General features: G+C 44.7%; 1 protein-coding gene across 5 annotated transcripts in view; it reads right to left on the bottom strand.

The window, feature by feature from the left end:
• Positions 1 to 205: 205 nt before the first annotated feature.
• Positions 206 to 15,992, bottom strand: part of CD82 (CD82 molecule) — a 42,640-nt gene continuing 26,853 nt past the window's right edge. For 4 of the 5 annotated variants that reach the window (XM_054067547.1, XM_054067545.1, XM_054067546.1 and 1 more), the window contains exons 4-9: positions 14,282 to 14,406; positions 13,891 to 13,965; positions 9,096 to 9,203; positions 6,874 to 7,065; positions 6,499 to 6,582; positions 206 to 6,002 (exon numbers count right to left, since the gene is read on the bottom strand). In XM_054067547.1, the coding sequence (XP_053923522.1) occupies positions 5,925 to 6,002; positions 6,499 to 6,582; positions 6,874 to 7,065; positions 9,096 to 9,203; positions 13,891 to 13,965; positions 14,282 to 14,406 (662 nt within the window). In that variant the 3' untranslated portion in view covers positions 206 to 5,924. The remainder of the gene's footprint in view (positions 6,003 to 6,498; positions 6,583 to 6,873; positions 7,066 to 9,095; positions 9,204 to 13,890; positions 13,966 to 14,281; positions 14,407 to 15,992) is intronic. The other variant, XM_054067544.1, reaches the window with a different exon arrangement.

Here is a 15,992-nt window from a genome sequence, read left to right as displayed (position 1 = left end):
CTAAAGCACAGGCTAAAGCAGGACCTTTCCTCTCAGATTCCACACCTCTTCAAGAACATGCTTCTTGAAACCTTATACTTCTCTTAAACTCCTATTTTAAATGGGGGCAATATTTTTCCCAGAAAATTGAGAATAACTTTTTTTCAGATACAGAGCATCCAGTATTCCCCTAATGCCTCCTCATAAAACCCAAAAAGTACAGACACACCCCAGACAATTTTATTATTAGGAGCTTAGAAGGAAGAAGCCAGAAAATTTACACCTATGAGAAGTACAAATGTATAGCTAGGGTTACACAATCTGCTTCAGAGGTAATTTCCCATGTTTGGTAGAAAAGTCTTGCCCCAAGGCAAGAAATTGTACATGCCTTCTAGAAACTGTTTAAAATGACTAAAGCATACATAGCAGCTTCACTAGCAACATTTTCCTAATAGCTTTCATTCAGTAATGGCATAGGTTTGCTAGGGACCTTTCACCAGTTTACAAGCATTTGAAGACTTCCATGTTAGTAGATTTTCCACAGACAAGTTTTTAGCGTCAACCTGGCTTAAGACATCATTCAGAAATCCTGGCTGCTAACTGAGGTTTATTCTTTGTAATAAAAGGCCAAGGCTAGAGCCAAGAGTCTCAGCGGCTAATGGGTTAGAGCCAGACCATAAATAATTGAGGGCAAGTTCTCCATTTATGGCATTGTGTGGCAGCAACTGGCTGTGAAAATGCATTTGTGAGACTCACAAGGTCCTCAGGCTTTTCCACAATGAGCCCCTGTAGCTGCTCTTCCTCACCTTCCTCAACAGAGTCCTACTCACCACTGCTTGCAGTCTGTCCTTCAGCAGCCAGAAATCAGATTGATTCTGAAGTCTACCGAATTCAGCCTCAATTCCTGAGCAAAGCCGGCAGGGACCAGCCACATCACCACCCATGGGATAGTTACAGAGAAAAAAAACAGCTGCCACATGTTACAAATGAGTACGTACCATGCAGAAACCCTCACAGAAAACAAGATGCATTGCAGCATCCAGGGTTACCCACACCCACTCTAGCTAATACAATTCTTCCCCTTCCAGAAGGGAAAAAACATCTCATAGGAAGAATTATAGCTGCTTCTTGCGTTCCTCATGATCACACAGAATGAGGAATGTCACTGGTTTATTACTAGAGGTCTTACTTAAAGCCACAGGGACGTCACAACTATGCTCTTGCAATGTTAATTCTTGGCCTGGGACAGCTATATAGCACTTATTGGTTATGCACAAAATGCTTCCATGTGCTGAGCTACTGCAAAGGTTGGCACCGGGGGTTTTGATAGAGAAACATTGCAGCTCCCAAGAAGTCTGAGCACTATCCTGATTTCTAGTTCCAATAGCAAACCTTTAGCTCTGGAGATGAGCTGAGAGCCTGGCCCAAGAAGCATCAGCAGGTTCCTTGCTCTTTGAAGGTCTGAGGACTTTCTTCCCAGAATCCTTTTTTATTAGATCAGGTTTATAGACATCAAGTGCCTTCTCCATCTCCTCGGGGTTGACCACATAAAGGAACTGAGGATAGAGTGAAACGGGAAAAAGATGGGGACAAGGAAAGAAGTTGCAGGAGAAGCTCCTCATGCTATATTCAACTTCCAGAGGTAATTAGGACAGAAACCCAACAAGCAAGAATAACCCACATACAGTAGTGGAAGACATGCAGCAAAATACCCGACTGTGTGCTGCTCCAAGAAATTGAAGGGAAAATTATCCCTAAAAATGCCAAGCATGCAGCATAAATAGTCTACAAGGAGAATACAATCGTAGTTACAAGTTATTTAAGCTGCCCCGCTGTCAGGAATAAGTAGGACCAGAAGGAAGTGATCAGCGTCATCATCCCACCCCTCAGGGACCAGCCGGTGCTGCCTGTACTGCAGCGCCCGGGCTGACTTTTCTTGGTGAAACACCTCCCTCCGGTGGCCAAAGGCAAGTGGTTTCCATAGAGCTCGGGCAGCTGGGGACCCAAGCTGGTGACAAGAAGCAGTCTTCACTTTCTCTCCTTTCTCTTTCCAGCTCCACATCAGGCTGAAGGAGAACCAGCAGTACTCTTCCACCCCTAGCAGGTATGTGGTCAGGTTTGGTAGCTTTGCCATCAAGTGTAGCCTTTTAAATCACGAGGCCCTGGGGAAGCACTGCCACCGGATGAAAGCAAGGTGCTCCAGGAAACCAACATGAAAGAGATGAGTTGCCATGTTACCAAGAATCACAAGTTGTACTCATAGATCAAACAGACCATTGCATGCTACTGTGGGTCCAGGATCTATTTAAGCACCTCTTGCTCCGTGCTCAGCTGGTAAGGGTAAAGTCTTGACTTTAGACCAGTTGCCACCATTTGCTGGTAGCACCCAGCACCTTCTTCTCTGCAAACTTCAGTCTGTTTCAAATGTGTCTGAGGACTTAAGTCATGCTTATTACTTCCTAAAGCAACAGCTCCGGCCTCCATTAGCACACTAACACAAGTCCTCTTAAGGACAGCCATTTTAATTAATCGAGACGGTTGGGCGGCAGACACGGTAAGTGCTGCAGCCGGGCACTACATCGAGGCCGAGGGGCGGTTGGCAGAGCGGGAGAAGCCCAGGAAGCCCGGAGGGAGCCCGGCGGGAGGATCCGGACTGCAGCAGCCCAGGCTCGTGCGTGACGGGTGGCGCGGGGGGGCGGTCCCGGAAGCGGCCGCGGGAGGGAGATTTAAACGGTCTTTTGGGAGCGACGCAACCGGGAGCGCGTTCGCAGCAGTTGGCGAAGGCAGTTAGCGAGGTCAGAGTGCGCAGGGAGGGCGCAGTTCCAGTGCTCGAGAGCCAGGCTCGGTCAGTGGGAGGGAGCTCAGCTGTGATGTCCACCCGGCGAAAGGCTGCTTCCTCCGCACCTGCCAGGAGGGATGTGTCACTTCAGACTGAGCTCCCAAGAAAGCAGGGTGGGTTGGAAAAAGATGATCTTTAAGGACCCTTCCAACCCTGCCTATTGTATAAAATTCATAAAATCATAGAATGGTTTGGGTTGGAAGAGACCTTAAAGATCATCGAGTTGCAACCCTCCTGTGACAAGGAGGGACATGTCCCGCTAGCTCAGGCTGCCCAAGGCCCCATACAGCCTGGCCTTGAACACCTCTAGGGATGGGGCATCCACAACTTCCCTGGGCAACCTGTGCCAGTGGCTCATATCATGAAGAAATGAAAAATGTTGAGAAACATCACCACAAACAGGACCTCAATGAATTTTGAGATCCATCTCATATCCACTTCTCCACTGCCTAGCCGAGGCAGGCAAGAAAGTTCACACAGTTGCTCTACCTGCTTCTCCAGAGCTTTACAAACAGTCAAGTCCAGTGTGTGGTGGCATAACCTACAAAAATGACTACTTTGCCTTTCTTCCTCCTCACAGTGGCAGGGCAGGGGTTGAGAAATCTTTCAAAAATAGTAGCCTGGAGGCAGGAGCCTACTAAAGGCAAGCAGGAAGAGGGAAAAAAATGATAATGCTAAGCGAGCAAGAGCTGCACACACTGTGGGCATAGCAGCAAGCTTATGTTTTGTCAGAGTTAGTCCCCTGAGGCATATCACTTCATACAGTGCAGACTCTACAGACTTGAAGTGACATCTTCAAATACAAAGATCACTTAGCTTAGGAGGCAGTATGTAATTCAAAGGAACCATCACTCAGTCAGCTCACCCTAGGACAGACACACTTCAAAAACCAGTCAAAGTTTACTTCAGAATACACCCTAGGAAAATTGTCACCTCCCTTTGCTAGGCAGTATCTTCACAGACCACAGTGCTCTCACACATGAGCCTCAGAATAGCTTTTGACAGGTTCTTCGCTACCTTGAACAAACAAGGCGTCAGTGATTTTCATGTAAGCAGAAGGGGATGGAAAGGAAGCAAGGGGAAACCACTGCAAAGCACCAGTCGTAAACAGAGAATTTTTTTAGCAAAGTCTTTATTACAGAAATATTCACTCTCTAGACTTATATATCTGTACATGCATTTCTTCCAGTAGGAAGCTGTTGCTAAAAACAGTCAAAGAGAAATCAAAAAGGAAATCCAGCATGGGCTCCTTTTTACTTGCTGCTCAGCATTGGCATCTGTAACTGAACAGGAATCTTATAAACAAGAACACATTAGGGAATAGATTTTGTGCTACAAAAGCTAGCAAGCTTTACTGCTAAAACCGGTGCCTTTTGCTATAGCAAAAGTCAGCTTGAAGGGTCTGTGCAGGAGGTGTCAAGTGTCTCAAAATAGCAAAGCCTTATCAGACCTCCATAAACAACCGTTGCCCAGTCGGGCAATAACTCTCCCCAATAACTGCTGTGTCCAGAGATAAGGACAGAGCAGGGACCCACTGCTGTGGTCCTAATTCCCTGCACAAACCTTTCTTCCCAGAAGGAAGACTAAGTAGGTAGCGAAGCCATCCCTTTAAACTGCTACTAGGTCATTTCTACCAACCCCACCCCTGAGAACAGACAGTTCTGAGACCACCTCTGTAAGGCAAAGGCTCTCTTACCAAGTACCTTGTGTCAGGTCTCAAGCAAGGACCAGCCACTTCTCTCTCATACAGCTTCTTCCTGTCAGGGAGATGGAACGCACATGTAACTGCGGGAAATCCATTGTGCCCAAGACTAAGGATTTGCACCCAGCTCCCATATCTAAGAAGTCTGGGCAATGTTCTTCACATACATTTCCTACTGCGTGATTGCAGAACCAGTTACTTATCTGCTGCAGTACTTTCACTCCAGCCAGCCCTCAGGATGCAGCTGTGGCTCCTAACTGCAGCACAGTCAGAAGACCAGACAACTGAAATAAAAGCAACCAAACTTGCATCCAAACTGCAGAACCTAAACTGGACACTGCTAGCAGTGATAAACCTAATACACAACATCAGCAATCCAGTCAGATCCCTCCATATTCATAATTAAAACCCACAGCTAACAAATTGAATGTTTATAAACGGGACAGGGGAAGAATTAAGTTAATCATAACCTATATAAAAGTTGGCAACCCAAGAATGTGAGCAGCAGAGCCAGCCTGGGACTGAGTTCACACCATGCAGCAGTCTCTGACATGCCTCCAAGCTGACTGGAGCCAGCAAAGCAGTGCTAGGGAAAAGGAAAGGGTGGAGAGGCAAGTGGGAGAAATATGCAAGTGTCAAATCCAGAGCCCAAAGGACCCATTCCAGAAGCAGCCGACCACCATCACAATCTGCCAGGCCACACTAGGAATATGTAGGCTTGGCCCCCTTCCCTTGGCTTCTCATCACTATCAAAGGGAAGAGCTCTTCTTAAGGCATGGCATAACTGACTCCACAAGCTAATAGGAGGGTAGCGCTTGATATTTCAGATGAGAGCCTAGGCTGGAAAATTCATAGTAGGAGCTGAGTCAGGTTCACTGCAAGGAAGGAGAAGGTCTATAAAGCACAACAAGTTACCACACGTCAGTGAAAAATGTGAAGCTACCAAAGCACTGGAATCTCAACAGCAATCCTGACTCATGGGACAAAAAGATGGGACTTCTAGGGGCGAGGGGAAAAGATGTGTGGGAGGAGAACAAGGGGGGAGAGGACTTATTGTATAGTAGGCCCAGTGGATTGTAGACTGGAGATATGAATAGGACTGTTTAACACAGATCAGGCAGCGAAAGCATTGTCCCCACAGGTTAATAGGTGTCTCATGTGATACAAGATGGTTAAGTTCTGCTTCTTGAAGTAGAAATAATCCGGAGGCATGATGCAGGTAGCCCAAGTGCCCTATTGCCAGAATATCAGGCTGTATTTGCAGCTCTAACAGTTCTTAGCAGAGTGGTATAAGAAATGGGATGTCACAGGAATTATGGTCAATGGTTAGACAGTCTGGGTATGAGGCAGGAATGTTCCATTTGCTCCTTTCTCTGTAGTGCCGTAGCTCTGGAGTCAGCCAACTCAAGACTTGGGCACTTTGGTGTAGTCTTCGCTGTGTATGTTCTTGCAGAGTGAAATGGACAGTATCATCCCCAGCAGCTGGAATAAGTAATGAAGAATGGGAACAAAATCAGCAACCAGACAGATTGTGTGGGAAGAAAGGTGGTACAGGGGAGCAGAATACAGTGGTCTCCATTAAATGACACCACAGAGATGAACAGGTAAATGCAATGATCAGAATGAAAAAATATTTTGCTGCAAAAAGATGTGCCTTCACCTGTAATCTGTTATGGGCTTTTCAAGGAAACAAGTGGGATCTCACTACTGGGATGTTGCTTGTCTCATTCTCCTTGGTTACACATGCAGTAAATGCCAAGCATCAGATACAGCAGCAGGAACCACAAGTAAACAGAGTTTTGTTCAATTTTCAATCCAATCAATTAATGCAGCAGTTCAGAGCTCCAGGTAGACACATTCAAGAGCAAAAGCTGCATTGCCATGAAACCAGGTGTCTGTTACTTAAAAAAAAACAGCCTTATCTTTAAAAGAGTCTGCATGGTAAGATGGTACAGATTCATGTCCAGGAGTGAGTTACCTCTATAACAGCAACACCAGTGCAGACCCCAAGAATGACACCAAGGTTATCCTTCAACCAATTCTCTACACCATCCGTGCATCCCTATGAAGAAAACATAGTTATAAGGGAAAGAAACATCAGCCTAAGTATCTCAAGACAGAAAATCCATAACACATCTCCTTGTACGTGCAGAGATTATCTCAGTTACATGCTATACCAAGCTTCACAGTAGCTTCAGCAGAAAAGGGAAAAAAACCTTCCCCTGTTTGCCTAGATTTCCACCTGTACTTCAGGCAATACTGACAATAATAAAGTATCCTAAGTGATTTCCAGATGAACAAAGACAAGGTATCTCCAGTGGAAGCTTCACAGGGCTCAGACATACCCACTCACCTGCTCATGAACAGGCCAATCAGCATACGTTGCAGTGCTGTTGACAGGGACATCCAGTTTACAGAAACCGCTATCTACCTGAAGGTTGTTGGAGCTATTGGAGCAGGAGCAGGGGTATTCAGTCATGCTTTGGTTGATAAGAATCCTATTATTTTCCCAGTCCTGTGCTCCAGTCCAGCCACAGCAAGCAACCTAAAAAGCAGAAAGATCATCATGGTGTTACACTTTGCACTGGTAACATACTGTATATGAAAACAGGCAGTGGAGGTAGAAGCATACAGGAGGTCTTCCTGTAGCAACAGTCAGGCCATACAGTTTTCATGAATTAGGTTACCAGATAACTTATGCATAAGGCCATACAGAAGACAGGGCCATTATTACCTACCAAAGAATCACTCTGCTAGCAAGATAAAAGTTAAAGTGCTACTTCTAGCAGACTTTCAGCATAATACCCACAGGCCATCCATAAAATTCTAGCACACCAGACATGCTAGAAAATGAATCCTCAAGTCTTACTGCATGAGTCCTAGATATTCAGATTTCAGCAGGCCATGAAGCTTGACGTTAATTCTACAGAGTGTAATTTTGATTAGTTTTTGCAGACTAATTACTAGCAAACCTCATCTACAGGTGACCATACTTAACAGAAGCAAAAGCAGAAAACAGATGTTGCTGGTGGGTCAGCTGGAGGAGGGCAGTTGCCATATGACGCATTTTGAGAGATTTTTTCAGTCCCTCCTGTTCATCATCATCAGATTGATTTAGTGAGGGAGAAGCAAGGCAGGCAAGAGAGTAATGTGTTGACAAGACATCCCATGTATTCAAAGACATATCAAAAGGACTACTACCTAATCTTCCATTAGTTATGCCATTTCCATGGGTTTAAATGCTAAGACTTCATTTTTATTTAAGTAACACACATTTTTTGAGCAGACGCGAAGCAGGAACTTCTCATTCTCTGGTTCCCAATTGTAAGGCATCACTGATCATAGCTGTGGCGCCTAGGGGACACCAGCAGCTACCACACGATGGCGTTGACAGGCTGCTGAGTTCCAGCAAGTCACGAGTTTGCATCCATCTGGCTGTAGTTGAGACTGGCCAGATGATGGGATGAGAAAAGTTTTCCATCTGAAGAAACATTTACATTCCTATACAGCCACGTGATAAAACTGTAGTCGCTGGAGGGGAAAGCACATCGGGAAGCCCAGCAAAGACTAAGTTCTTATCTTAAGCATGGCTCCCAGTGGTACAGAGCAGAAAGGCTATCAAATTTGAGCTAGAAGTTTAGGGGAAAACCCCCTATGCTCAGAAAGGAGATGTAATGTTTCAGTCTATCAAATTTGAGCTAGAAGTTTAGGGGAAATCCCCCTATGGTCAGAAAGGAAATGTAATGTTTCAGTCTGCTGTAACAGACAGGAGAGCAGATGTACAAACAGCTGAACACCCACACCAAGACCAGCAAGATGTAACTACAGTGATAAAACAAATAAGTCATTCTCCTTCCACAGAGAAAAAATACTGCAGGACAGTGTCTCAAAGACCAAAGAACAGACAGAAGAAAATGTTAGTACTTGTACTTACTACATATCAGTCCCATGCTGGGCATGTATTTAACCACAACAGCCATCCAGCTCTCAAGCTTGTGGTTTGGCAGTAAACAGCTATCATGAATCCAGTGTGCCTGAAAACTTACTTTAGTTGCTCAAGTGCTGACTCTGATGCTAAAACAGAAACCATAGGCAGTTGGATGGCTCCCAAGAAAGCTGACGCAGAAGAGCCATCACAATAAGCAAGAAACATGCTTCAAATAGCAAGACAGGTAGCACTGCTGACTTGCCTGGCAAAGCTAGGGGCTTTACTTGCTACAGAAATAATGTGCACTGTGGCTTTTCACACATGCTGGTATTCTGGAGGCCCTGCAGACAAAGAGAAGTGCTGGAGTGCTGTTTGATAAGCCAGAATACACTAGGCTATACAGCCAGTACTACCTAGCCTTAACAACCAGCATGCAGGAATGGTTCAGGGTCTTATCTAGCCATAGAAAGGAAGATAATTTTCTTGTATGCAGTCACCAAACCTCACAGGCAACTCTGTAGATCAGCCAGAACAATGTGCTAGTGTTGCCTCTTGCAATACCTGTTTCCCTGTCCTCAGTCTAGTTTTAAAAGGTCATTTGCTGCACTGACAGCGCCATCTGTCCCTTGCTGCCCCACATGACTCACCTGTCTTTGCACATAGTCCCATACATCTTGTAAGTTCCTCTGATCATCCTTCAAAGGGTCATAATTTTCAATCAGATTTTCAATTATGTGGGCCACCTCTTCTTTCAGCTGGCAAGGAAAAAGAAAAAAAAAAAGGCAGGAGACTTAGATTAGTTAGTTCTTTGTAGCCTCTTCTTCAGGGCTTAGGGTACATAACAACCCTCCCTATCACCTGTGTTAGGCCTGCTGTGGGTCCACTGGGTCTGTCTTCCCCACAGTGGAGAAAAACAGGGGCTTATTGTCACGAGCATGAAAATACTTGGCTTTGCTCTAGCTCCAGTAAACAATGCTAGAGCAGAAACAAACTGCAGACAGAGATTACGAGCACCGCAAAAAAAAAAAAAAAAAAAGTGGAATGGGCAGTAGCTTCTGCTTAGACCTTCTCCAAGGTCTTCTTTAGATCCAAAGGATCTAAAGGCAACAGTTAACAGATGCACAGGCTATCACACTCCCACATTAGAACTATTTAAGTTGCAGCAAAGAGACGGGTAGAACCACAACTAAAATCATTGGAAAATAAGCATTTAATAGGTACACAAAGCAATGCTCAAAGGTAAAAAGCAGCCAGGCAGTGACAAACCCTACAGATTAACCTTCAATACCTTACTGTACAGTTTTGTCTATGCTTTTGAGAAGAGGCAATAAATATGATCAATAGGATGAAATACAGAATAGCTTTACCAAGTCCAACTATGATGACCAGGTGGCATTTCTTGTTAAGAAGAGCTTTTTCTAGGCAAAAGTAAACAAAGATGTTGTGGTTTGAGTTAAAGTAAGATCAGTTTATAACTTCAGCTAAGTCTCATCTAAGTAACTTCATCTTCTGAAAGCTAGCTGCATGGTTTTTAGACAGGATTCTTTCTAGAAGTGATAGCAGGACATTGGCATGCAGGAAGGCCAATGCTTGTACTTATTCCTATAGTAACCAAAGCCATCCTTGAGGTGGCAAAAAAAGGCCACACCTGCAGGGAGGGGTGAACAGGACAGGTAACCCCAAACTGACCAGAGTATTCCATCCTATATATGTCATACTTGATCTAAAACTGAGAGATTACAAGAGTCTCATTCTCTTCTGCAAGGGCAAAATTGTAGCTCAGCTCACTGGGATCAGCTACGTCAGCCCAGACAGATGGGAGTTGTATGATCTTTCTTGTCATGATGTCTAGCTCTTCCCCTTTTAATTAGTTCACTTCCCCTTTTCCTTCCCTTCAAATCAAGGCAACCTGACCTGGTTCTCACTAATGAGATTAGCCTTGGTTGCTGCCATAAGCCTAATCAGTTAGTGAACCTCTGAGTTTCCACCCTCACTTCTCCTGCACACTGCTGGTCCACATGTAGAGAGAGAGGAAAGGAGAGCTGGGTTTTTGGTCCCACCCTGGACCCCTCAAAGCCCTTAGCCATTAAGGCCAGATAGATTCTTGGGTCACTTCTGCAAGAATCCCAGGCAATGCCTCTGTTCTCTATCCCAGAACCCCACCAGAAGCAGAGATAGGGACTGAATTAGATGTTCCTAATCACAGCTGCATAAGGAGGCTGTATTTCTGCTCTTCCTCTACTCTTGCACAACAACAGGCAAGAAGTCTTACAAACAGATCTGATTTCAAAAAGTAAGGCATTTCAGGTAAAGAAAAAATCAGACACTCTTAGGTCTTTCAGAAAGCAACTGGAGAAAGGGGTAATATTACATAAACAATGACACAGCCCTGCAGGGCACACACAGAGGCAGCTTGTTCACAGCTTTATCTAGCAGAGCAGCCCAAAGGGGAAACACTGATCCCTCGTCTGCACTTGGTGGAGAAAAAATGAAAGAGTAACAAACTAGAAAGGCACATCAAAAACTTAGCCAGGGTTTCAACATCCTGACCATCTTCACCCATTTAAGGTCTGTCAGGACTCAGTGCTGTGGGGAGCATGACTGCTCCAAGAAATCACTACCCTTGCTTTCTGTGCTCCTGCTGTTTCCCAGCTCTAGCTAGCCTGGTGCCAGAAGGCAAAACCCTACCACCACATGCAGGGCATTCAAAGCCTAGGCACCAAAGCCACCAACCACTGCCAGAAATCAGCAGGGCTGTCAGTCTCTCCTTCACACAGGCTTATTGAAGAAGGAGCCAGTGAAAGCTGAACACCAGAGGCAAGAGCATAGGTCCTTGATTCCAGTCTCAGAATGAATCATGCAGGCTTCTTCTACTGTCAGGCACCATAAATAATCTATCCTGTCCCTTCATCCAAGACTCAAGTTAGATCCTCCCCCAAGCATTTATTAGCATCTAACCTGCACACAAAAATGGGCTCAAAAATCCAGGAGCGGGCTGTCATCCCCCAGTCACTTCAGATTCTGAAACTAATGTGTAGTCTGTAGTCCCAGGCAAGTTCCTGCACACAGGCCTGTTTGCTGCAAATAATAGCTAGCAAGTAGGACAATTCCCAAAAGACCACTGCTCTCTTTCACTAAAGACATTTAGAGCCAAGCTGCAGAAAACTGTGTGAACTAGGTCAAGAGAGACCTTGCCCAGGCTCTGGTAGGTTTAGGGGCTTGTGATCCACTAGTATAGACTACTGGCAACATTTAACTCAAAGTAGAGTAACATTTGTGACATTACTATTTTGTTGTTCCTAAAAACCCCACCCCACCACAGCTTCGGTCACCAACAGATGTAGGGAAATGGATGCTGCATGAACATCCTCTCAGTAGTACTGGGCAATTCCAGTCTGAAAGGGCATTCCTCTAGCAACATCAATGGATGAGGCAAAGCAGCAGCCTTCCTGTCAGACATAGCCTTTTGTAGTTATTAAAGTATGCTGAAATAGAGTTAACATATGTCAGGGATGAGGAAGGATTTTGTCACTGAAAAGGAACAGATATTCTAACAAAGACATCAGATGAATCTGTTCAGTAACTACTAAGCAAGAAAAGGGCAGGTAAGGAGGAGTACAACATTCCCATCTACTCTCCTGCAGTTAGAAGAAGTGAAGGAGCTATATTCTGGATCTGAGATCCTTTCCTCCACTCTTGTTATTCCTGGTTTTATATCTAACCAAGTTCCTGAAGTCAGAAAGAAAAACACACAAAGAACACAATAGACATCTAGGGAGTGGAACTTGACCAGTTTTATTTTGTTTCACTGTGTTCTGAGCTGCCTTGGGATGATGTACATCAAGCGAAGCAGAGCGACACACATAGGATCACTGAAGCACAGCCACAAACCAGTGTGTGGGAGGTTTCAGCAAAGACCTTCCTGAAACAATTTTTCTTAGTGCTCTAAGCAGGTACTTCACAGGATCTCTGAAATAGAAGGGCTCTAGAAAAGATTTTCCATAAGTTTTGTTCACTAAGGACTGAACATGAGCATCTGTTCAAAGCCCAGCTTCCGCTAGAACTCTTCTAGATCCATACAAGTGATGATCTCAGCCATACCAGCTCCAAGGGCTGTGCAGAATAGCCCCCAGCACTTTTATTCTCTCCCTGGTCTGACTGAGGTTGAAATTAAGATCTACAGCTCAAAAGCTGGAGTTTCCTGAAGTAGAGTGACAGATGAAGAGAAATACCAACAGAGGTATGGAATTTCACGGTCCAAAAAGTCACATTTCCCCACCATAGGGGAATGCCCGTCCCCACGCTGCCTTCCCTGCATTAGTCAGGGCTGTTTGTTGAGAATCAACAGCTTGTTTAAACCTGTAACTTTATAGATCACCTAGTCAACATTTCACCTTCTCCTTTGGTCCAGCAATTTATATTCCCACCATATTTGGCAAGGAACCTGTCAACAGCTGCTAACAGCCACCACAGCCACTTGTGCAAAGCATGCATCAGCCACGCAGGGGGCTATCACCAGACTTCACTGTCAGGCCTCATCCATAACTTCCTCAACCACCTGCATTCCATAACCAGCTAGCAGGAGGTTTGGCTTAGGGGAAGCAAACACAGCCATGCAGTGTTATAGCTATACAGTTACGCAGCAGAAGTAAAGGGTTACCCACAACTGGTACCAGAAAACTGCATACCAGGACAGAACTCAGCAGGGACCCCACAGTTATAACATGCTCCCACTGCACGAATGTGGCTTCCAGTTCAGCTTTCAAACAGTTGGATGTCTGCCCAGGCACTGCCCAGGCTAGGGAATCCACAGCCAGGGCAAGCTGTTGCACTGCACTGAAGTAGCTCGAAAGTTATTCCCTTTATGCTACCAAGCCTACTGGAGCTCTAGAAGCATAGACTATGAAACTGCATTCCTACCAGAGATTCAATTCAGAATGTTAAACCACTCTGCTTTAAGCTTAAACCGTATTACAGGAACTGTCAGATGTTCAGGTTGGCTCTTGGGGAAAAATGACAGCCCTTCTAAGAATTTTATGTACAGATATGCTGAAGGACTAAAAGGATGGAACAAGGTGACACAGAAAGGGAGACCAGTTAGAAGAGAAATCACTCAGGCTGGTAACCCCTCAAGGCACCAGCAACATCGTAGTAATCACTGCTACTACATATCTGAATAGTAGTCTGCAGCAGGATCAAGAGAAGGTGTGATCAAAAGCCTTTTAGGAATTTCTTTTTACTGTACCCACTACCCAAAAATAAAGCCTGGCTATCAAATAAAATTTCATAATCCTTGAGAAAGTAGCACTGCTGAGGCTGAGGTAAAGGAAAGAAGGATCTAATCATCCTTGCTAACAGTATAACCCAGCTTGGAAGAAAGAATTTCCAGGTGTCTCTTGTTCCCCAAGACCAAGGGAAACATGCATAGTAAGCAAAACTTACCTTTTCTTTCTGGAAGTAGATGACCAGCCCAGCAGAAACCTGGGTTATAAGGATTACCATCAGGCAGGTGAAGTACTGGAAACAAAAGAGAATAGATGACCACTATCAGCCTTGAGAAAGGTCTATACATAACAGCACAAGTTTTGGAAAGAAGTCACAATATTAAACCAACATATTTGCCTTAAGATCTGCTCCGCTATCAACAATGCTTTCCCCAGTAAAAGTACAAGCATCTACATCAGACCAGTGCACTTCAGTACTTCTCTCACCAGTAAAACTTCAGGACGGAGAGGGTTTACAAGCACCCTCTGCATGTGTCAGCTACAATCCAACAGATATTTTGCAGGAGATATTAAACAGTAGATCTAAAACATCGCAAGAATTCTCTCACCAGACCCAAAAGGCATCGGATTTCATTGACTGCTCCAATACAGCCCAAGAATCCCATCAGCATGGTGAGAGCCCCAACACCAACAAGGACGTATGCAGCAGTCTTCAGGGAGGGAGATGACATCTCTGTAAGGGCCAGGAGAGGCAACAAAATTAGCTACTGACAAAAAATACATCTGCCATTACTATTTAGAGAACTGCCTACATGTCTATTTATATTAGTCTGTTGTCTTCTACAATGGGAATACACAGAGGCGTGTTGAACATAGGGACAGAAAGCTGCTTCTGGATGTCTTCTCATAAAGGAAGAATTTAAAAGCCAACCTGCAGAACTCCTTATCTCAGAGCCTGGAAGAATCAAGTCACTCCAACAAGTAAACCTTGTTTAGAGAAAGTTAGCTGCTTACTGGATGTTTAACTCCCTCATGAATGCATTCTGAGTGAGAGAGTAAGAAAGAGTACATTGTACTCCACAACTGCTGCCTGTTTGCTTCAATTCGCTTTGCTATCTTCAAAAGCTTTTATTTTCCAAGTCCCAAAAGAACTTTTTTGTTTGGCTTTTCACTTCAATGCACTATTCCTTGTTCCAGCCATTCTGTTTTTACTTAGTGACTTGCAGTCAGAGAGACATAGAAACGCTGTGGAGTGAATCATGATGCAAGAGCTACAGCTAGTGTTGAGGATAGATGACGTGACAGGTTACCTGACCAGTCAGTGTTGAGTGGCTTGTAGCCAGACACCCATTGCAGGCTGTTGCAGAACCCATGTATGACCCCAGGATCAAAACAGATAGCATGCCCAAGTTAGCTACTTGTTATATCTCCTCCTGTCTACCCCCTGATATTGTGTCTGGAATGACTGTGTTCTTGAACATTCAACAGTTTTTCAACCAAGTCTAGGCAGTATTGTTTCAGACATACTGGTGCTGTCAGTCCTCTCCCCTCAACATTTAGTGCTGTGAAGAAACAAGTGCTGTTTAGTACAGAAGAAACAAGCTGTTACATTTGAGTTGGTCACAGGACTATTTCTTGCAGGATAAGATTGGAGGGAGAAAGTATTATGGCACACAAGTTGAAGAGACTGTCTAAAATTAATAATCAGAAAACTCATTTATCATTAAGAAACATTCTTAAACCTGTGAGTTGCACAGTGTAGGGGAATTCAGGATGTCTGGTGATAATGAAAATAATGTTCCTAGAACTCAGCATTTAGTTTCCTGGACAGAAGTCCTAGGAGGCAAGCTTCCTCTGAGCATCTCCTAAAATAGGTTAAGAGAGAGAGTAATCGAATCCAGACTAATATTTTCCTCCCTAACACATACCTCCCCCCACTTCTGACATGTGGTGCAAGTCATCAGCTTCCAAACTTTTTCCCTAGAACATGCCAAACAAAGGAAAAACATCAGTTATCAAAAAATGCACCAGAGCTGTGTGCCACACAGGCCACTTCAGACAATTCAACCTTGATCCAATCCCAGGCAACACTCTCCCTGGCTGGACACATGCCACAGAAACCAGGATCTTGTTCCTCCTTCACAGGGAGGAAGAGTCCTGGGACTCTTGCTGTGCACATTCTGTGCTGATACTGCAAAGCATTTACTGCATTACAGCAGCCTTGCAGGAGTGGCCTTCACAAAATTACACTATTCTCTCCCTCAAAATCTGCTCAGCTATCATACAAATGTTCCAGCACCCAGGCTGCAGTACCTCCAC

This window comes from Cuculus canorus, chromosome 5, assembly GCF_017976375.1.
Source record: "Cuculus canorus isolate bCucCan1 chromosome 5, bCucCan1.pri, whole genome shotgun sequence".
Lineage (NCBI taxonomy): Eukaryota > Metazoa > Chordata > Aves > Cuculiformes > Cuculidae > Cuculus > Cuculus canorus.
This window is presented reverse-complemented; position numbering and strand designations above follow the sequence as displayed.